General features: G+C 46.1%; 1 protein-coding gene across 3 annotated transcripts in view; it reads right to left on the bottom strand.

The window, feature by feature from the left end:
* Window positions 1–22,411, bottom strand: part of CHCHD6 (coiled-coil-helix-coiled-coil-helix domain containing 6) — a 3,402,742-nt gene that overhangs the window by 2,163,963 nt on the left and 1,216,368 nt on the right. For all 3 annotated transcript variants that reach the window (XM_069643379.1, XM_069643378.1, XM_069643380.1), the window contains one exon: window positions 6,742–6,825. In XM_069643379.1, the coding sequence (XP_069499480.1) occupies window positions 6,742–6,825 (84 nt within the window). The remainder of the gene's footprint in view (window positions 1–6,741; window positions 6,826–22,411) is intronic.

Genomic DNA, 22,411 nt, shown 5'->3' with positions numbered 1-22,411 from the left:
TAACAGGTTGATATGTAGTCTGGACTCCGATGGAGACCAACGACCGCTGATGGTCAAGTCGTTGGTATGGGCTCCCCACCCCGTGAGTGAGGCATCTGTGACTACTGTTATCTCCGGCCATGGTTGCCAAAACAGTTCCCCCTTCAAGATGTTTTTCTGGCAGGCCCACCACTGAAGGTCTTGAGCCACCTTGTCCGGAATCTGAAGGAGGTCTGTCATTCTCTCTGAGAACTGTGACCACTGAGTTCTCAGGGCCCATTGAAGAGATCTCATTCTCAGGCGAGCCTCTGGCACAAGGAAGACGCAGGATGCCATGAGGCCTAGCAATCTAAAAAAGTCGAAGGCTGGGTGACATTAGGCATTTTGAAACTTGGTGACCATCTGCAGAATATCTTGAGCCCTCACCGCTGGTTGCGAGGCTTTTCCCAGGGAAGTGTCCAGGACCGCTCCAATGAACTGGAGTCTCTGTGATGGTATCATCTGTGACTTCATTAAATTGAGGGAGAAGCCCAGTTTGTGAAGGAAGTGGCAGACATAATCTAGCTGGATCTGAGCTTGTTCCGAAGATACAGCTCTGATCAGCCAATCGTCCCGGTAGGGGTAGACGTGGATCCCTTCCCTCCTTAGACTTGCAGCCACTACCGACATTAGCTTGGTGAAGACCCTCGTGGCGGAGGTCAGCCCAAATGGCAGAACTCGAAATTGATAATGAGAGCCGCCAATTGTGAACCTCAAGTATTTCCTGTGTTTGAGATGGATTGGCACATGGAAATAAGCATCCTGGAGGTCCAGAGATACCTGCCAGTCCTGGAGCTGGAGGGTCTGAAGTATCTGAGAGAGAGTTACCATCTTGAACTTGTCCTTCCTGAGGAACTTGTTCAATTCTCGTAAATCCAAGATAGGTCTCAGTCCTCCGTCTTTCTTCGGTATGAGAAAGTAGGGGAAGTTCCAGCCCTTGTTTCTCTCCGCTACAGGTACCGGTTCTATGGCACCTTTCTCTAGCCGGTCTACAATTTCCTGCAAGAGGAGCGGATCTGGAACTTTCAGAGAGCTGTTCCCCGGTGGATGACTCCGAGGGATGCGTAGAAAAGGCAGGCAATAACCTTGGGCAACTGTCTCCAATGCCCAAGCATCTGACGTAATAGCCTGCCATTCCGTCAGATGGTGAGTTAACCTGCCCCCTACAGGTATTTTGTGTGGAAAGACCTCAGAGTGGTTTGGGGGCGGCTGATGCAGATGCCGAGGGTAAAGAGGCACCTGCTGCGGCCTTAGTACTTTTGACCCGTCCACCTCGGGTGGATTTCTTTTGGCCTCTTTGAGCCGGCTGTCCTCTGCCTCTCCCGAATGCGGAATAATAGCGAAAGGACTTTCCTCTCCAAGAGGTTCCTGAGGGTGGAAAAGGAGTTTGGCGGATTGCAGCTCCTAAAGATTTTGCTGCTGCTTTAGATGTTTGCAACCTTTCCAGACTGTCATCAGCCTTTTTACCGAATAAAGAAGAGCCGTCAAAGGGCATATTCAAAAGCCTGGCCTGTACATCTGGAGCAAAGCCAGACTTTCGTAACCACGCATGCCTGCGGATGTAGTACTTGCCGCCATGGTCCTGCTGATACTGTCAGCGGAATCGATGCCAGTTTGAAGAGATTCGCACATGGCATCTTTGCCATCTTTAATGATGTCAAGGAAGGCATCCCTTTCTTCTCCTTCCGGTATGCAGTCAGCCGCTGATGAAGCACACTCCCACAGTGTGTGACTGAACCTGGCGAGCGTACAAGTGGCGTTGATGGATTTCAACGCCATACTACAAGCAGAAAAGCCTTTATTTGCCATAGAATCGTACCTTTTGTCATCCCTGTCCTGTGGAACAGTGGGATAAGCGGATCTGCTGCTTGATGAAGTTGCCGCTTGAACCACCAGGCTCTCTGGAGTCGGGTGTTTTGATAAATATTCAGGGTCAGCTGCAGATACCCTATACTTGGCTGACAAACTTTTATTGACTGCAGGGATAACCTCAGGAGTTTCCCAATTTGATGAAATTTTCCTTTGTAAAGCTGTATGGAAAGGAACCACAGGATCTTCCTGTGGACCTTTATCTAGTATGTCTGTAAGGTCATCCTGTTGAAAAACAGGTGAAGGCGCAGACCAACCCATGAATTCAATCATTCTTGCCATCAGGGTTCTATAGGGGGTTTCAGCATGTTCCCCTGGGTCTGGTTGGGCAAATTCCACTTCTGGGGAAGTGTCCAACCCACTTGCCTCATGTAAGGATTCCTGTAGGTCTTTCAACCTTCTTTCCTCAAAGGTAAAAACCTCTGAAACAGGTGGTGTGGTCCTCTGCAGCCCAAAGGGTCTTTCTTGATCAGAATCTTCCCCTTCTTCATAGATTGAAGATAAGGTTCTGGGGTACTCTGACCTCGGAAATGGTGTAAAACCCATTTCTAAAGCAGAAGGAGCCAAACTTGTCATTATTGGTGGGGAAAAAGTCGATGTCGTCGACGCCGATGTGAAAGGCTTCGAAGGCGCTGACGAAGGCGTCAAGAAAACTGGAAGATGCCTCGAGGAACTCGAGAGGATCGGGATCCTGCTCGAAGATGTCGACGACGTTCTCAGAGTCGTGCTTGAGATCCTGGGTATACACCTTTGGCTGTGAAGTAGCCGTGTTTTTTTCATTTATCAGCATCGATGTCGGCGTCGATTCGATCGACCGATGCGTCGAAGAACCCTTCGATAAGAGCGTTGATGGCGCCGATCTATGAATCGAAGGGACCTTCGACGATGACGTCAAAGATGGTGCCTTGCTACCCAATGGCTGTGGCACTCTAGGGTGGACTCTTTCACCGGGTCCAACGACTCGCAGCGTTTCGATTTTTTGGGTCTTTCACCCAGGGTATCACCCTCAGCTGTCTTCGAGGGGGTCGAGGCCGCTTTCTCGAAGTTGCTCAGCATCTTTTTCCTGAATTCCTCCCACTCAGCCTGAGAGCTGTGTTGTGGGGCAGGAGACGCTTTCCGGGGAAACAGAAGATGACGAGGAAGGGGATCTTCCACGTCTCTTTGAGTGTCTAGATCTCAACGAGTGGTGGGAGCTACTTCGAGACCTAGAATGGGAATGCTTTCGACGGCGAGGAGACGAATGTCTCGACTCGGCCGGAGAAACTTTCAAGGAGGTTTTAACTGACTTACCTCTCTCGAGCTTCCCCTTGCGCTCCTTCAAGGCTTTCGTCGTCATGGACATGCAGTCCTCACACTCCGAACAATGGTGCTCGACTCCCAAGCACCACAAACAGATCCTGTGAGGATCCGTTAGCACCATTTTCTTTCCGCAGTCTCGACATTTTTTGAAGCCAGACCGCGCAGTCGTCAGTTCGGATGAGGAAGCCATCAAGTACAAGTTGGTTTTCTCAAGGAATAATAAGAGGTTTATCTGACTGAACTGAGCAACGATATTCTGAGGCCCCACGAAGCGCGGAAAAACGGAACTAAGCAACGGACGCTGCGCGAGTCTACTTATATGTGTGTTGACGTCGGCGCCGATACGGAGGCCGTCGAGGGACATCGGCTCGAGGGAGGTCGACGCGCAGCGCCCTCTACTGAAAAAAGAATTCAGAGGCCTGCAAGCTGGGAGATGATCTATCAAAGATAAGGAATACGTCGGAGGACACAATCCCTTCAAATGGTTTGTATGCATGTAGTCTTCACATAGGAGAACCTAGCTTGCAAGCAAAGGAGTACTTGCTAAAAAGGGTGAACATATGGAGAGAAAGGACCAGTATTTGCTGTCAAGAGAGGAGAGCAGTTTACGCATAGGCGTTGAAACTAATGGCAGCATGATTACGGAGTATCGAGAGAGGAAAGTGTGTGTTCCAGGAAAGATTCTATAGAGGTGCAATCAGCTTATGGAAGATGGAATGGCAAAACAGTTGGTTATTTGGTGCAAGAAAGAAAGAGGGCGGGGGGCGCACCCAGGACGCTAATGGCAGAGGGTGTTTGGAAACGCATCTACATCCATTATACACGATGGTATACAGTAGCATGGTATTGGGAAAGGGAATAAAAAGTAGGATTGCCAGGCGACGCTATAAATGATGCGATGGGATGGCTGGATAAAACAGCACATACTGTGGAGGAAGAACGAAATAGGCTTGTTTGATTTCAAATGGGTGGCATGGACTACTTGAATCCATGTGAAGAAGATGCAACCTCCTCGAATGCTGAAATTGAATTTTAGAAATCTGAAAACATTATTGAGTGGACGTAAGGTGGGTGGGTTGAGAGATAAGGCAGGAAAGGACAAGGTGGATGTACTGAGCACAGCACACTCAAGCTTTCCCAGCACGAGCCGTAAGTTCTGTACCAGTTATCAGGTTCTTCGATGGTTAAGTCTCTTTTCAATAAAAAGTCTCTTGCCTTCATGGTCATGATGTATTCAGCAAAACAAACTAAGCAAAACATTAATTTCCAAATGGACTTTGGGTGATGACTTTTCACCCCAGGATCTCCCTCAGTCGGGCTCGGAACCAAATATCAAGGGGGACAATCCACTTCCCCTGGTCTTACTATACTTCATGCACTCACAAATCTTAATGTCTTTTAAAACAATTCACAGTGGACATCCCTTGATTGGGTTCACTCCTGTCAACACACTGTTCATGGGACTTCAGGCTTCGTCCCTTCTTGTTAGCATCCCTCTGCCAGGTTCACTCTTGCCAACCTTTACAACACACTGGGCCTCATTCCGAGTCTTGCGCTAACCAATGGCGCTAGTAGCGCCTTGGTCGGTGCTGGACCCGTACCGGCACCGCCCTGGTGGAATGGGAAATTACCGCCCTATTCCGAGTTGACCAGGGCGGTAATTTCCCATTCCCCAGGGCTCTTCCCCATTCCCAAATGAGCCCCCATAGGGCTCAATGGGAATGGGGAAATTGCAAATAACGGTGACCGTACTTTACGGTCACCGTTATTGGCTTAAAAGCCCCTTTGCGCCCTCGTTCCTATCGCCTGCTAAAAGCAGGCGTTAAGGACGAGGGCGCAAAGGGAACTCGGAATGTGGCGGTAAGGGATTACTGGCACCAGTCTCGTTAACGGTGACCGGTATCCCTTACCGCCATACTCGGAATGAGGCCCACTGTTCATAGACTAATCTCACCAAGCAGTATTCATTTCACTTAGCTTGACATTCATCTGTCAAAGACTTTCGCCTGTATAGAGGATTTTACAAGACCCCTGTATGACCACTTTGACCTCTCTTTGCCTTTTCCCAAGGCCTTCTGGTTATGGTAGTTTCTACCATCGGGTAAGTGCCCAGAGTTTCCTGCTTGGGCACCCACGTGGTGCCAGACTCCTCTGTTGCTGGTGTTCCCCTTTTTTGCCATCACTCGCTCTTTAAGCCTTTCACAGTTCAAATTAGCTGTTTGCTACTTTCCGTTCAACACAGTTCGGTTTCTTATTGGCTCTCCCCTCAACTCACCGGCTGTGATGAACCGCTTGGGTTTCTTTCTCTTTGGAGTCAAGGTTGGTACCACAGAGACCAGCATCTCTCCTCGGCTTGGTAATCAACAGAGGAGTCTCTCGTGTACCGTTGACATCTGCAGAAACACACACAGGCTATTGTTTGCGGTCTTAAAATCCATCTGCAAAGATTTCACAGGCTTTGGTTGGAACGGGCAAAGTCACTTCTCTCCTTGTCACCCTCCCGGTATGCGCCGTCTTTCTCCGCCTCTTGAACTGCTGTGCTGAGTTAGCTCTCACGTTGTGCAGTCTGCCTTGCTGGACCTGTGCTGTCGTGCTCCTCCTTTTATACTTGTGGGGAAGGGAAAGGGCCGTCAGGTGTGTGTGATTCTGGCCAATTGCCTGAACTTGGCTGACCCTTGTATTGGGACATGTCAGGTAAACGGCTCTGGTGTTGTTAGTTTGTTGTTCTTCGTGTTGTGCGAAAGCGTTTGCGATGGAAAAGGGGGGCAGTTTTGTAATATTCTATGTGGTAGGATGGGGAAAAGGTGTGGAAAGAAGGGGGATACCGAGTCTCACCTGTCGGTGTCCCACTCCCACAGGCCCACCCCAACTAGGTGATCCTCCCTCACTGGTCCATCCCCAGGAACTGGATCCAATAGTGATAGCTGTATCCTGGCCCCCTGGGTGACAGATCCCCGGGGACAAGCCAGGGAGACACCTTCAGATTTCTGACAGTGGGTAATTATGAGGCAGGAAAGTCACTGGTTTAAATGAAAAAGACTACGAACTCTCTGTGTTTATGATGCATATGTATATTTTGCAATGTACTAATTGTTGTCTTGATATGGCTAACTTGCTGGAATTTCAAAAAATTTGAAAAGATATGCAACAGTAGATGCACTGCCAATATTCATGAACAAGTATGGCCTACCTCGTAAACCAGCCCATACATATTTTGAAGGTAAAGCAACCTCCCTTACAGGCGTCGTCATATAAAAGTCGTTTGGTCCAACGATTAATATTCAATCTACACGTATTATATTTTGTGGCTTGGCAAGCCTGCTGCAAATAACAAATGGGGTATTTTGGACATAGATTGTCTAAAAAAAAAAATGAACGGGTGTCAGATGCTGTGACTATTATGCAAGTATTACGCAGTCACCAACCTGCACTTGAACAGCAGCACACTACTTTACTGGTCACTGGAAACACGTACATGGGCGGGCACTTAACTGCGGGAGTGGGTGCAGTCTTTAATTATTTCTTATGGGAATAACACTTAGGGGGTTAAGGTACCTTCTTCTCGATGCGTGCCAGTTGATCCTTGTGGAAAGCATCCAGGCGCTTCACTTCCGCATCCCTGAGATCCAGTTGTTGTGCCTGAAAGAAAGAGCACATGAAAGGTGAGCCCAGAGAACTTACTGGAGGAAGTGTGGAATTATACTTCAGGTATTGGCGAAGGTTCAGATCTAACGCCAAGTGGATTATTGAGATCATTTATTCGAACAGGAGATCCTGTATAGAGAACAGTGTAAGGGGTGAGTCAGCGTGTAACTGTGATAGTACTCGATGGAACATCAGAAATATACTTTCCTTGCACAGTCGCATCATTCAGGTTTACAGTTAATGGCAGAGGGGGGAAAAAGCGTTTTGCCCAGATCGTCCTACTGTGTGTGAAGTAGAGACTGGAACCCATGTCCAAGGTGCATCACAAAGTCATTGGATCACATCACAGACAGAGTTAATCTTCCAAAATGCATAACCAACTAAATAATCGGTCCTGTTCGTCACCAAAACTAAAACAATTCATGCACGTAGATTTGCTGTCTGTACATCGTGAGTCATAACTTTAGTCTGCTTGCAAGTAATTAAAAATGATTCTCAAGCCGAGCGTTCTTACACTTTGAAAGCCTTCCTCGCCTTTGGAAATAAAAATAGGGTACTGCAGGCTGCTTGCCGTTTGTAGGAAAAAGTACTAGCTATGCGCCCGGGCTGTGGACCCTCATACTCGACATTTGACTCACGCCCACCCTCAGGCACTTCAGAAAGGAGTTCAAGACACTTTAGCCCCCCCCCCCGACATTTTGGGTAAAGTTGCTGACCTACAGAGCCATGGTAGGACAGGACATAGACAGCACAATTAACAAAGGGCTGATAATTACTAATGTAAAGCATTTCGTTAGTAACAACTGCATCAGTAGGCATCCATTTTTAGGCAATTGAAATTGTCATGGGGTATTAGTACTTGCATGTCAGGGGGCGATTGGAAGTATATGGAGACAGGTTACCAGCGATTGGAAGTGTATGGGGACCACTCATTCTCATAGCAGTGCTTAAGTGTATGGTTTCAGCAATGGAGTAGAGTTAACTGCTTGTAACATTGAAACTGCACACAAATACTTTCGCTAGAATGTGTAAATAAGTTAGATTCCCCCACACAAGTAAGTGTGCCCCTCGCCCCAGTCTCTTACTTAAGCCCGTCTCCCAACATTCGAAGGGTTGTCCAACACCTCCCCCAACACACAGACGCAGAGATTCCCCTCCCACACCCCACGAAATACAAGTCGAGTTGCACCCCTGGTAGACACCCATGATCCCACCTGCGAACTGACAACATCTCACCATAATAACTGCTCATGTAGCTTAATTGCAATGCATTATAACCCCGCTATAACTTTGCCCCTTACTGGTAGTTCAAGTAACCCAATGTTGTAAAGCCTTCTACTGCTTCACGAACCTATGTTATGTTATGTTATGTTATTTTGCACTTATATAGCGCCTTATATACCATTGGTATGGTCTGAAGGCGCTGGTAGGTTGAACGCCCTTGGGAACCGCAGTTCAGATCAGTAGAGAGAGTAGGGAGAGTCAAAAGGTGCGTGTGAGCACCGGATATGTGTGCAGCTCGTGCGGTACTTGTGTAATAGCTGCTTCTTATCGGTAGGTGTGGTGGTTGAGAGATCAGGAGAATGTGTTCGTTCTGGCAGGATTTATCCGGAACGGATGTGGCTGCGTTAGGCCTGAGGAAAACGCCTGGCTGGGGGTGTGAGACCAGCAGTGTTTACATAGAATGATGTGTAGTAAGCGGCGGATGTTCGTATGAGAACAGTTATACCGAATGGTGTCATAGTATCTCTGTGTTCTAGTTGAGTGGTGATGTAAAGGAGAGAGTAAGCGTGGTGGTGTGATATGATGGGTTGTATGCTTTTTCAATGTCCATGCTAAATGAAGACCCACAGTAAAATAAATGATAACATTCCTAACATACAAGGAGAAACGGAACTAGAGGGGCAAACTATGTCAGCTGGGGAAACAAGACTTCTTCAAATAGCCTTAGCATGCCGACATCACCCCCACTTATGGTTTGAGAAGGGGCGTCAGACGATCTTCCCCAATACTTCAGTTGTATGCTTTCCCTACAGTAAGTTCGAATACCATGGCAAGGCCACCTAAACCTTTATCCTTCCAAGGTTGATACATCGCATATCGTTAAAGTGGGGGTAATAATTACACCTGCTATAACAGCTCTGGAGCTAGAGGAAGACGCCAGGGATCTCTAGACAAGAACACAAATTATAATAAATAGATTAATCTGAAAAGAGGTACATGGTTAAAAACTGTAGCAATGGCTTTTCAAAACATGTGGCTACATCTACTCCATTCGGATGAGGGCGACTGAGGATTGCCTAAGTGTGCCATAAGTCCTCATAATAGTACACGAGGATCAGTCTTCTGCCCTTGCAAACAGGCATGATTACAACGTACTAGGGCCGTTTTCTTTACACAAGGAGAAGGCGGGTCAAATTCGTTGAAATCGCAGTGTAATGACGGTGGCCATGTTTGCCATGCCGGCCACGCATTCGCATAAACGCGGCCTAGAAATCAGATGAATCTCGGCACACTGGAGCCGGAGTTAAGAGCTCGATCGAATCAAGGATCTATATTGCTGAGAACTATTTGGCTTCAGTTTGTACAACAACCTGGCTACACCTACACCCACCCATCCCCCCACCCCACACACAGACACAGACACACACACCACTACGCTGTGCTACTTGGACTCCAAAGACCAACTGGTGCCATACAAACATACCTATATTATATTACATCTGTGCTTGGAAATGTTTGTAAATGAAAATTAGCACACATCTAGAAGCCATGTAAAAAATGACGGGTCATTTATAATGGCTAAAAGTGTATGTATATTCTGCAACAGAAAACCTTTCTGGATTATTGCATGTGCATGATGTTGGGTGGACCACTTTTATCCCCCAGATTGTTGGACCCACTTCCTCGGGTGGCGAGTCTTTGGATACCATCTTCCTCAGGGCACACTCTATGAATGACAGCTTCTTGACTTTTGAGCTCGTCTAAACGTCTTGCAAACCATTTCCTATTTTGGCTTAATCCATGCAGTGCTTCCCTCTCTGCACGGCCCAAACTCTCTATTAAGACTATAATCAAGCATTGCTATTTGATGATCTCTACGCCCTAACATGCCCTTGTAGGATTAAAAAGCCTACAAACTGCAATCATATCAGAGGTTACAATCCCTCCCAAGCATCTGTCCCACAAATATTCCAAATCGATCCTGTCCAAACGGTGAAAAAAAGAAAATAACATTTATTAAACTAAATTGATATGATATGGGAAGTCATTTACAACGCGTCTGTACACAAGTGTTTCTAGGCGCGACAAGACAAGGAAGGGAAACAGGAAGACAAATCAACTATCTTACTTGGCCTTGTGTCATTCAGATCGCGTGGGGGAGTGGAGTGCCAGGGGGGAAGGGAGAGTGCAAAGGAACGTGTAAGTGCTGCCAGGGAGGTAGGTCATAAGTGCAGGCAGTCAGGGGACTGTAGGTTTGCAGGTACAGTCCCTAAGTGGTTGGGTGGCCCAGAGGCAGTGCAAGGGCAACTGGTCGTGCAGGAGCCTGGTCCTGTATGTTCAGTGGGGGGACAGGTAACCAGTTTGCGCAGCAGACAGGGGCATCAGCATGGGACAGGGAGAGAGAAGGCAGAAGCGAAAAGGAAGGTCTTGAGTTGCTTCCGGAACCTTAGGTGGTCCTGCTCAAGTTTGAGAGAGGCAGAGAGGCTGTTCCAGAGGGAGGCACCAGCCGAGGAGAGAGCTCTTCCTCCCACTCTATGCCTGGAGAATAATCTGCCCCCCAGAGAGATAGAGGCGAATGAGTGGAGGGCTCGAGAAGGAAGATGGTTAGAAAGAGAAAGTTGGATGAAGTGTGGTTCCCAGCCACAGAAAGCCTTGTGGACGATGTAGAGGGTCTTGAACGTGATCCTTGCAGACACAGGGAGCCAGTGGAGAAGTTTCGGCCCTGGAGAGATACGATCCCTGGGCTTGAGGCCAAGGATTAGTCTATCACTCCTGATCTGGATTAGTTGTAAAGGACGAAGAGTAGAGGAAGGCAGATTTAGAAAGAGGCGGTTGCAGTAGTCCACCCTAGAGAGAACCAGGACTCTGGAGACAGTGAGCTTCTGGGGGAAAGTGAGAAAAGGAAGAATACCTCAGAGGAGGTGCAGCTGATAGTGTGACTTGTCAGAGATGTGAGGAGAGAAGGAGACGATGGAGTCGAAGATGACACCAAGGTTCTTAGCCTCACAGAAAGGTGCAGGTAGAGAAAGATGTGGTGGGGCAGAGGTGCCAGATCGTGGTTAAAGAGCCAGGGAGAGAGGTTATACTCATGTGCAACACAACATGTAGAGTTAGGGGAGAGAAAAGACCCAACTTGGACCCGGAAGGGTCGATCTGAGAGAAAGGAGGTCAACCATGCTAGGCCCTGACCAGAGATACCCAGAGTGTCACAGAGACGATGGAACAGGATGGCGTGGTTGACCATGTCGAAAGCAGAGGTTAGATCAAGGAGAAATTATAAGTTACTCACCGTAGTGACTAACATACTCTTAGTCCATAGTCCCCTTTCCTCCACTGTATGAGCATCCCTTCCAAGGGACGGGAGACAGAACATTTTTCACCAGAAAAAACCTTTCCCTTTAAATTTAGAGTTGCGTGCGGGGGCCCGGTCCAGGGAGCATGCGCTGCCCTGATTCCACCCTCCGGCGCCACACCGCAGTCCCCATTTATGCATCGACAATAGATGTAACATTGCCTAATGACACAAGTATTATTAGGGGGAAGGTTGGTGGGACGTATGGAGGAACGGGGACTATGGACTAAGAGTACGTTAGTAACTACAGTGAGTAACTTATAATTACTCTTACGTCCCGTCCTCTTTCCTCCATACTATATGATTGTAGCCACAGGGTGGAGAGGAGATACTCCTTAAGCACATAGGTTCCTGAGAACTGCCTGTCCAAAAGCGGCATCAGATCTAGAGCTGGCATATAAACAGTAATGCTTGCAGAAAGCAGAGGGAGAGGCCTAAGTGGCCGCCCAGTTTATGACTTGTTAAGGGACATGGCATTAGAATGTGATGGCCGTTGCCTTGGCCCCGACTGCGTGGGCATGCATGTTGGCTGGGAGCGGCCTGTGCTGACCCTCATACGCTTCTTTGATGGCAGAGACCATCCAGTGGGATATGGAAGCCTTAGAGGCCTGATAGCCTGGCCCAGAGCCGCCGAACGGGATGAACAGAGAATCCGACTTGCGGAAGCCTTTGGTCCTGTCCAAGTAGAATTTTAGGGCCCGTCTGACATCCAGGCAGTGCAGCACTCTCTGAGCTTCGTCCTTGGGATCGGGAAAGAACGTAGGAAGGACTATTTCCTCGTTCAAGTGAAATGCAGATGGAACCTTGGGCCGAAATGCCGGGTGCGTCCGCATGACTACCATGTCCTTGTAAAAGGTGGTATATGGTTCAGAAGCTACCAGCGCCTGAATCTCACTGACTCTGCGAGCCGAGGTAAGAGTGTCTAGTAAGGCCATCTTGATGGTGACCAGCCTAATGTCCACAGACGCCATTGGCTCGAATAGTTTGTGCACCAGGGCCCTCAAGACTATATTAAGGTCCCACACAGCATGCGGTTTCTTGACGGGCGGGCAGAGCTTAGCGAGACCCATCAGATGTTTCTTGACGATGGGGTTGGAGGAGGTGTACGGCAGGTGTCAACCTGTACTCCCGAATGAGCGAGGTGCGCCGAAAAGGAGAGCACGTCGTCCAAATTGCAGGCCAAGGGGTCAATTCCCTTGGACTCTGCCCAGTGGCAGAACCTGGTCCATTTGCTCTTGTACTGGGCCCTGGTGGCTTTGCTCCTATGGTCTCCAGATTGGGTGTGAGAGGCTAAGGTGCTGAAACGTTACCTGCTCAGGTACCACTCTGTGAGGGCTAGTTTCTGTTAGGGAGAATTCTCATCTTATGGCTAATTTCCCTTACATATAGAGTCCCCCAGCAGCTTTGCCGGATTTGAAGGGTTTGTTTTTTTCTCCTGCTAAGAGTGAGACTCTTTTTCCCACTCTTAGGCCTTTTTTGCTATGTGTGTTCTAGGCTATTTTTGTGTTTAATGCCTATGGAGTTTCTCTCCCCTCCATAGGAACCATCTTTATTCACATGTGTTACACAGCACCCTCCGTGCCGTGACACAGGGGTGTCGTATCAACCCCCAAACAGACTCCATACCCTGGGACTGACTACTGTCTCCCAGCGCATTTAAAGTCCCAATTGACTTTACTAGTACATTTTTATGAACTAAACCAGTACAAACCATCTTACTATGGAGGTACTGGAAAGGGTTAATAGTTTTTCCCTTATGTTCATTTTCGAGAGGGTACCGTACAGTCCCTCTCTCAAAAGTTTCTGGTTGGTGGCAGTGGTTACTACCGAAAATATTCAACCGCAAATATTTTCCTATGGGATTTTCCCATTGTTCGAGGCTACCTCATTTTCTGACAACCTCTAACATATCGCTGGTGTATTTTAACATTAACTTTACTCCGGTAGGTTTTATTTGCCAGAATTTTAATATAACTTCTTTCTCGTGTCTTTCTCTAAACGCCTAAACCAGGTCGGGGATCCTTCGTTCGTCCTTTTGGCAGGCTTCTGCCGAGAAGCCCTACTTTCGGCGCCACTGAGTCTGGAGTGGGTCCATTGTGTGGGAGGGGTCGCACTCTAGCCTGATAGGCTGGAGGGTCTCCCGCCAAGATGGCCACTCCACTGTGTGAGTGATAGCTAGGCTGTAAGAATGGGGATCTTTTTGCATAAAAGCAGGGTCCTGAGGACTGGAAGAGCAAGACGTCGCCACTAGAACTAAGAAGCCGAAGAGGAGAGAAGCCAAAGACATCTGCAACGACTGAGCCACCGGTGAAGCCCTGCTGCAGCGTCTTACTACTTTTCTCCACACAACGAGAGAAGATCTTCATCTGCAAGAGCCATCTTCCCTTGAGCTGGTGGGGCCAACCAGTTTGCCAGTCACCTTCCCGGACCTGCCTTGGTCGAATCTCCCGTACCCAGTACTCTGAGGCCAGATAGCCAGGCACCAGTCCACCCGGACTGCGATTTAAAGGAGCGTACCTTTTATCCGTCGGGCAGCACCGCGGCTAGTTTCATCCCTGGGTAGTGCAGTAACTCGAACCTTCCTCCACGAAGAGAGCCTCTCTTCCTCTGCTGGATCACCCGAACTGCAGGAACTACCAGGAACAACCGCCAGCGCAGGAGCCACTTCATTTTAAAGGTACATTGTTTGCCAGGCCGCCCTTTCTTCGCAGTAGCACTAAAGGTGTTTTAAACCCTTTACCTACCTGTTGGGTTGGCCGCCCCTCTCTCTTAACCTTGTCTTTCAACTTCTGCATCCACATTTTCAAAATCGTTAACCAAAGACTTGACTGCAGCCACAAGAACATTTTGATCCTGGGCCCTTGACCTGTACCACAGACTCTGGCACAGGCGTACTGACTCTGGCTACATTTGTTAGAACTGCCTTCTTTAGATTGATTCTCAACTAGAACTGTGTTGGTGCACCTACTTCTTATACTCTACTCCAAACCAGAACAGATATTATTTCTGTACCTAGTGAGTTCCTGGTAGAACTATTAGAAATTGCTCTCTCTAAGAACTTTTTCAGATTCAAAAACACATATTACATGCAAATAAAGGAGACTGCAATGGGGGCATCTTTTGCCCCAAATTATGCTACCCTATATATGTGGGATTTTGAAGACTAATATTCTCACAGAGTCCAATCCATTTAAACCGGCTCTAAAACTCTACAAAAGGTACATCGACGACATACTGATTATTTGGGACGGTTCGAAAGGTGACTACAATATGTTTTTCACTTGGATTAATAATCTTAATCCAAATTTGAAATTCACGATCCAGACCAGCAACAAAGAGATTGCCTTCTTGGATTTATTAATAAAAGTGGACGATAAGAGATTGGTTGTGGACCTGTACAGAAAGGACTCTGATAGGAATACAATATTGCACCATCAGAGCTTTCACTCTCAATCTCTGAAATCAAATATTCCCTATGGGCAGTCTCTTAGAGCTCGTAGGAACTGTACTAAAGTAGAAGATTTCATCAAGAAAGCCTCTATTATAGAAGATAGACTATTAGAAAGAGGATACCCTAAACAACTTCTCAGACGCTGTAAAAACGAGCACGTTACCAACATAGAGAACTACTTTTGGAAAAAAATGTAGTACAAGAAAGAAAGTTGAAAGATGATCAAATAGTGTGTGCGCTCACATTTAATTCGCAGCACATCCAGATCAAGAAAATGATCTCTAGCCACTGGCATTTGCTCCAACTAAATATGCAGAAATTACCCAAACCAATTTATGCATTCAAAAATGGCAAGAACATCAAAAACTGGGTTTCGAAAGCAGATAGGAACCATCTACAAGATACACAACCCACTATTTCTATGACTTGGGGCATGTCCCCTATTGTTGGCCATTTCCCATGTGGTAACTGTTGCAACTGTGCTAGCACTTCAGCCACCTCCATTGTTAATATCCATGGGAGGGACTGGAAACTTAGGCAACACACCACTTGCCTCAGTACTAATGTGATTTACGCTATTATTTGCCCTTGTAAGAAGGCATATATAGGAAAGCCCAACAGAGCGGTCAAATTACGAATAGGCGAACATCGTTCGAAGATTAGAACCAAACAACTCAATGCCCCTTTGAGCACACACTTTTTGGAACTAAAACACAGTCCAGAAGATCTGCAATGGTGGGCTGTAGAAAGAGTATGTGGCACAGATAAGGCTAATGTGGCCACACGTCTTGCGCAAAGAGAACAGTGGTGGATATACCATACTAATAGCCTCACTGCAGGCCTGAATCAACAGGAGGAATGGAGTGAAGAAGGATTTTTTTGAAAATAATTTTATTTAAAATAAAGTTATTTGGATTTCATTCCTCCTTTGTATTACCAGTACGATGTCTGGTCTTCTAATTTTAAAACTTCAAAACTGAGTGTATCTTTTAGATCCTGGCGACAACACACAGTTTATTTCATTTTTACGCACATTATGTGTTTTGAAGAACACCTATATTCGGGCTACAAGAAGTATACAAAATGAGGACACTTGACATTCTTCTTCCTCTTTTGCACACTGATTTGCCATTTATCTGTAAAAATTTGGCACCAGATCACTTATACGGCGGTAGAACACGCAAGCGTTAGAAACAACTCTCCTTCAGTAGGTGCATATATGGCGTTGGTCCTTTTTCTGTGTCTGTGACCCGGGGACACACGATAATGGTCCTTTGTTTCCGCTTGGTCTCCTCAGTCTGCTGGGACTCTCCGTGGGCGACGGTCACTCTGCGTGAGGTAAGCGCTTTTTCAGAAATTTGCTTTGAACCTTCTTTTTTGAAATATGTTTTGGAAATTAGCTTTGAACTTCCTCTTTTCCTTTTCTTTTTCTCTATCATCAAGCACATATTGGAGTGCTTCCCCATGCAGCCTTAGCGTGACATGTGCTATTTGTCATGTAACATTGGCGTAACACTTTTCATTTCGCTTCTTTTTTAGAAGCAGTGCTGCATGCAGAGTAGAAACTGCTTGACAGAAGGGATATTACAGCGACCTCATTTAATCTTCGATTGCTTGCACAGAAGACATTTGGGAGTGTTACGCCCCATATATTGAGTAAGAAGGGTGGTCTTCTCTCTTGTTTTCCAATTGAAGAGCACACATTGGATTGCATTTCTCTACAGCCTTAGCGTAGCATTGATATGTTTGATTTCGTTTTTCGTGTTTAGAAGCTGCGTCGCTTGCAGAGTAGGAACTGCGACACAGTGGGGACGTTACGGCGGTCACAGTTTTCTGTCTATCCCTCTTTCATTTCTACGAAGTCGGCCTCGATAAGAGACAGACGGTGCCGACATTTCATCTATACAAAGTCAAGGAGATTTATCCCTTTTTTGAGGTAATTTCGCTGGCATACCTTTTGTGGTGCTCATTTGCCTTATATCAAATACTCTTAAAGTAGGATTGTAATACAGTGGTGACAGAAGTACTGTTCTTTAGTTGTTTGGCGTTTCAGGGATGTTTGATGTTTACAAATTTCCTGGAGTGTGCTTTATAACGAGGACTCCCTGTATTTGACCCAGCATCTCTAATACAGAGGAGAAGCTGGTCAAGACAAGACCAGTTTACCATCCAGTGTATGGTTTTCAGGTATTACTTTAGTTGATTGTTAAATGGAATTCCAAATGGAGACATGGGGGGAGCGGGGTGTTAAAATAGGGAAAATATATTGACACGAAATTATAGTGTCCCATCAATGTGAAATGATTTTCTCTTTCCTGATGCATTGAATTCTCTATCCTTTTGTAGAGAAAGGGAGGTATGTGAGGCCTTTTGAGATATGCATTGCCCCTTAGTGGGCGACATTTAATTAAATTGGAGTTAAATCTCTCCATTTAGTCAAATTTTGGGTTGGTTTCAGAGTATGACTTAATTTGTCCTCTCCCCATATTTGGACTATTGGTATTCACAGAGAGCAACTGAGTGAATTAAGGTTTTTTAACATCCAATTTTAATTGTACTATTGTTTTCTTCTTTTTAGAAATTTTGTTAGGTTCAACCCTATCCTGATGAAGACATAGATAACTATCCAAGTCCAAACTATGTATTAAGAAGCCTATTTGACTAAGAAGACTTATTTATCTTGGCATCAACAGTCTGGGCACTAATAGTCGATAACTTTTGTCTGGAATGAACCATTATCATTGAACACTGGAAGTGTTGTTGACGTTTCCATTACACAGAATTTGTATCCGTTTGCTTTTGATCCCATTAATTGTTTTTTTAGAAAGCCTAATTTTTATCCTAACAATGGAACAGTTGTTGCACTTTCTTCATATTTCCCTTTAAAAAATGTAAATGTACTATTTTTAGAGCTGTATTGAGCTGTACTAGTATGAATGAATGTATGAATGTCTGTTATATAGGATGTGTTTTACAAAATGAATTAATTAAAGACTTTTTTACAATCTATAACAAAATAAAATGAATTTTTGATGCAATACCCTTTGCCTTGTTCTTCAGTTGCTCTCGTGTTTCCGGCACCACCACCTGTTTCATATGTATTGTTTTACCTCTAGGTGCCGGGTTTGGAGGTTCCCACCATTGTTTGTTGGTTTGCAGAAATAATAATGCCTGTTGTTTTGACACATAAATGACGAGTACTTTGGAGTGGTTGGAAGAGTACTTTCCGCATGGGGAAATGTCGGAAGATAGCTATAACAATGGTACACAGCACTCTGCGTATGCAAAGTAATGGCCAGTATTTTATGGGCATTTAATATATATACCGTTATTTTTTACAGACCAGGAAAGAAAAGAAGAAAGGGCAACAAACGACACAGAAGAAGACAGCCTGAAAAGGATTGAACTGAAAATGGAGACACTGAATGAGAATTTTAAAAGTTTAAGGGAATTTGTGGAGAACTGCATGAGAGGCAAAGCACGTTACCACTGTCCCACCTGTACCTGCCCCCCTTCTCCATTCCCTAGTAAACCATCCCCAAACCTTCAAGAAGAAAATTGAAGGTTTTGACGAAACATCCATCCCTTCTTCCCCTCACAAATCTTCCCCTCATAACCAGCCCGTGTTGAATCCCAATTCCCCTATATTTATGTCAGTATCTGCTTCCCCCGGTATTTCTTTGGAATGAAGTGTGTGTGCGTGTTTGGAATGTTTTTGTATAGTAGTTGAAGTTAAAGAGTTTGAGCAATACATTTATTTTAAAAAGACAAAATGTTCGCGAACAGCGCGCCTGTTTGACCTATCCGTAAGGAATGGAATGTGGATGTTGTAATGGCAGTACACCTACCCGTACTAATGTCAACTAAGATGGAATTGATGGTTGACAACACCATCTGTGCAAGTTGTGCATAAAGAAACAGAAAGTGGCGTCCTAAGGAAATTATACCTCGCGTACCGCTTACAAACAACATAAAAAATGTCTGTAAATGAGCAAAATGGGAGCGTGTTAAGGACACTATACCTGTCCGTATCGTCCGCAGCCAAGATGTTACCATCCGTAGAACAGGCGCGGTGGCCGGCATGTTCGTAGTCAAACAAAATGGAGTTGTCCTAAGGACACTGGACCTGTCCGTACAGTGAGTATATCTTGTACGCACATGCGCAGTACAACCATAAGTACAGCAAACATTGCGCCTGTCACTAACTGTCCGTCTCACTTGTGTCGCACTTTGAATTAGTTTGAGAACCTGAACACTGTCCGTAGGACACTTCAGCGCATGCGCACGTTTGTTAGTCTGCATTTGCTGTCCAGCGGACACTCATTTCTGTCGCGGATGCGTTCAGGACGTCATCATTTGGCCGCACCCACGCTGAGCGTGTGGACTCATTTGCGCAGTTTGTGTGCTTCCGCAACAGTACAAAAGAACTTATAGACACGGCAAATTATTGTACAGTATAAAAATATCATTTCACATATCGCAGACAATAGTTTACCTGTGGACATGGTGTGTAAAAATTTTGGAACGCTTTTCAGTGATAAAGATGGTGATGAGGCGTATCCCTCCACCCCTATAAATGGCCACACCCCCGAGCGCATCTTCATTGTGCTTCTGGCTATAGCAGATTGAGTTGTGCTGCCTTTACTGCTGTAGTGACAAATAGGAAAACTAATTGTTATGGCATCCATGGCTACTGTCGCTTCATTAGCCTCAGCAACACTCCCAAACCCTCCACCTCCACCACCACCTCCCCAAGGGCCTGCAGAGGGATATACGGGTGAGGATGTAGAGATTGAGGAAGAGGAGGAAGAAGAGAATGAGGTGGAGGAACTGCGCACTACAAGCACTCGCTGGGAGTCGTGGGTGTGGCAGTTGTTTTCCGTTTGTGGGAACGTACCAAAAGCATGTGCGAACCGGCTCAGGTGTAACCAGTGCCAGTTGGTGCTGAGTCGCAGGAGACCTGGTGTGTACAGCTTTGGTAATACAACCATGAAGAGCCACCTAACTTCATTCCACATTGCAGACGTTCACAAGGTGGTGCCATGTGAAGAACGTAGTAGATCAAATTCCTCCACAGCATCCTCTGTGTCCGATCCTCTCACCACAAGAGACACTCCTGTGGGAGAGCCCCTCCTTCCAGCTGCCTCACAAGCCATTTGAAATGCTATTGACCCTTTTCTTTCAAAGGTGACAATAGTGTGTATGTATTGTGACGCAGTACTCTGCAGGGGGGAGAGTTTTTGAAGTGCTTTTGAGAATACGGTCACGGAGCATCAGAATAACTGCTTCCTACCCAAGTAAAGATCACCCTATAGCTTTCTCTCTCCACCTGCCCCTTCTTATCCCCGTGGTTTGTGTCCCTTCCTTACTCTCCTTTGCCCTCCTCTCCTAGTGTGTCGTGTTCCCAAAAGCAGGAAAGTGGAAAACAACAAAATAAATGGCACTTTTCAGAGCCGCCTTTCTCACTTCAACAGTAGAACTAGCAAGTGACCGTTGTAGGCCCCGCGCATTTTTGAAAACGTCCGCAGACAGTCATAGGACACAGAAATGGAGGGTGCACACGGAGTAAAACCAATGGACTTTACGCTGTGAGTAAGTGGTGGCTCTGAAAAGAGCCTTTGGTGGTGTTGCGTCGTCTTCAAAAAACGGAATGGCAAATAGGTTAGTGTGATTCCAAAAAAGGGTGCAATGCATTTTGTACATTGTGAAGAAAAATTTGGTTGCCAGCATATGTGAGATGGACGCCATCTCGGCGAAAAATGAAAGAGCTCCGAAACAAAATGTTTTCATTGTGGAATGAGAACATGCCAACATCTCTTAGAAAAGCACAAACAGCCTTATTCACATTACGTCTCGCTTTCTCCATTTGTGAACCAAATGCAGAAAAACGCAGCCATATTTGTCTTTGTGCAATACGGGAAAGAACTATGTGGCAATTGAGGAACATGTCCATGATCTGCGCAAGTCCTTCCTTCATTGCAAATTGCAAAGAAATTCCAGAGATGTGGCCTAAACTGTTTCTTTCACAATGAATGATAAGTATATCAGGATGACGCTCTGTCAGTAAAGTAACACAGAGAGGTATCAAGTCCAGCCATCTCATTCCACGCACGTCATGCCAGTGCACTTCCGCATGAGGCAATCTAAGATCTGTAGATAGACGGCAACTTTCTGCATGCACCTTCAACCAATGTATCCATGAGTCTCCCAAAATCTAGATAATCTGTTTTCGAGCACACATAGCCATAGCTGAGTGGTCTGTCAGGGAGAGGACGGTCTCACTAAATCTCTCCGTTCAGAACACACCTACTGAACTGTATTGACCAATACCTAGCTGCGCTCATTCTCATTTGTATGCGTCTCCACCCCAGAATCCCCGTTGGTAATATGCGCTGCCTGCAAACTACCGCCAGGTCCGCGGACAAGTACAGGATCAGAGCGTGACTACTGTACAGTTAAGTAATAATCCCCTTTTCCCCTTGAAGGTGGGCTCTGAAAATAGCCATTTTTTAAATTTATTTTTGGGCAGATGCCTTACAGATACCTGATATTTTGTGTTTTTTTAAAAATGTTTTGTTCTTACTTTCCTCCTACAACCATTACAGAACCTTCTTTAAAGCAAGCCGTACATTCCAAAAGAACACCATCTGCTGCAAAATAATGCACATTACTGGGATTAATGTTGACGTGGCTGCAGAAAAACATACCAGCTCGTAACATGAAAGCCTGCATGCCGCGATTGATGTTACACCTCCCAATACTTTGAACTGGACAGAAAACAGAACTGTTGTCCCATTTTCCTCTAGGGTGTAAACTGGAAAAAATTACTTTCGCAGTTGCAAAGATGTTCATGAGTGCTTGAACCGACTCTCTTAAATCTTCCAGCAAAGTACGTGAACTCACGTACCCCAAATGGCAAGCACCGTAGTGCAAAAGTACCACATGAGGGGAGGTCATCGTACGCATTTGTCTGCAAACTTGCAGAATTGGCGCATTATCGCCATCAGCCTCAGCACTCCACACCACCTCCACTCCTCACACATCGAAATGGTGGGCGACATGCCTACTCGCGGCATAGTGCTGTAAGCCATGGACAAAAATATCTCCAAGCACCAAAAGCCTGACCCTCTCCACCTCTGCCATCTTCAGTATACGCACCGTCTTTCGACACAAAAGAGCAATGTGAACGTCTGATTGGCTAATGCCTACAGTCCCCTTTCCATGCTGGAGTTGCTGTAGAAACCTGTATGTGACACGCCCTACCTGCGGACAAGCGTTGTCTACGTGTGGCACGTAACTCTTACCCAGTCCTTCTACCCTTTCCACATCAGTCGCAAATCCAGTCCCTCATTGGACACAACTAAGCAGTCACACAACCATCCACTAATCACATTAAACATCACTAAATCTAACTTCGTCAGCAACATTGCGCACTTCAAATTTACTATCAATGACTCTGAATGGAAGTCACATATCCTTGCAAAGCACCTACCTCACAAACGACTGTGCAAGTGTCACAGATTTCTACGTACACCTCCATGCATGCGCACATG

The sequence above is a fragment of the Ambystoma mexicanum genome, chromosome 2p (assembly GCF_040938575.1).
Source record: "Ambystoma mexicanum isolate Mex_15411 chromosome 2p, UKY_AmexF1_1, whole genome shotgun sequence".
Classification (NCBI taxonomy): domain Eukaryota; kingdom Metazoa; phylum Chordata; class Amphibia; order Caudata; family Ambystomatidae; genus Ambystoma; species Ambystoma mexicanum.
This window is presented reverse-complemented; position numbering and strand designations above follow the sequence as displayed.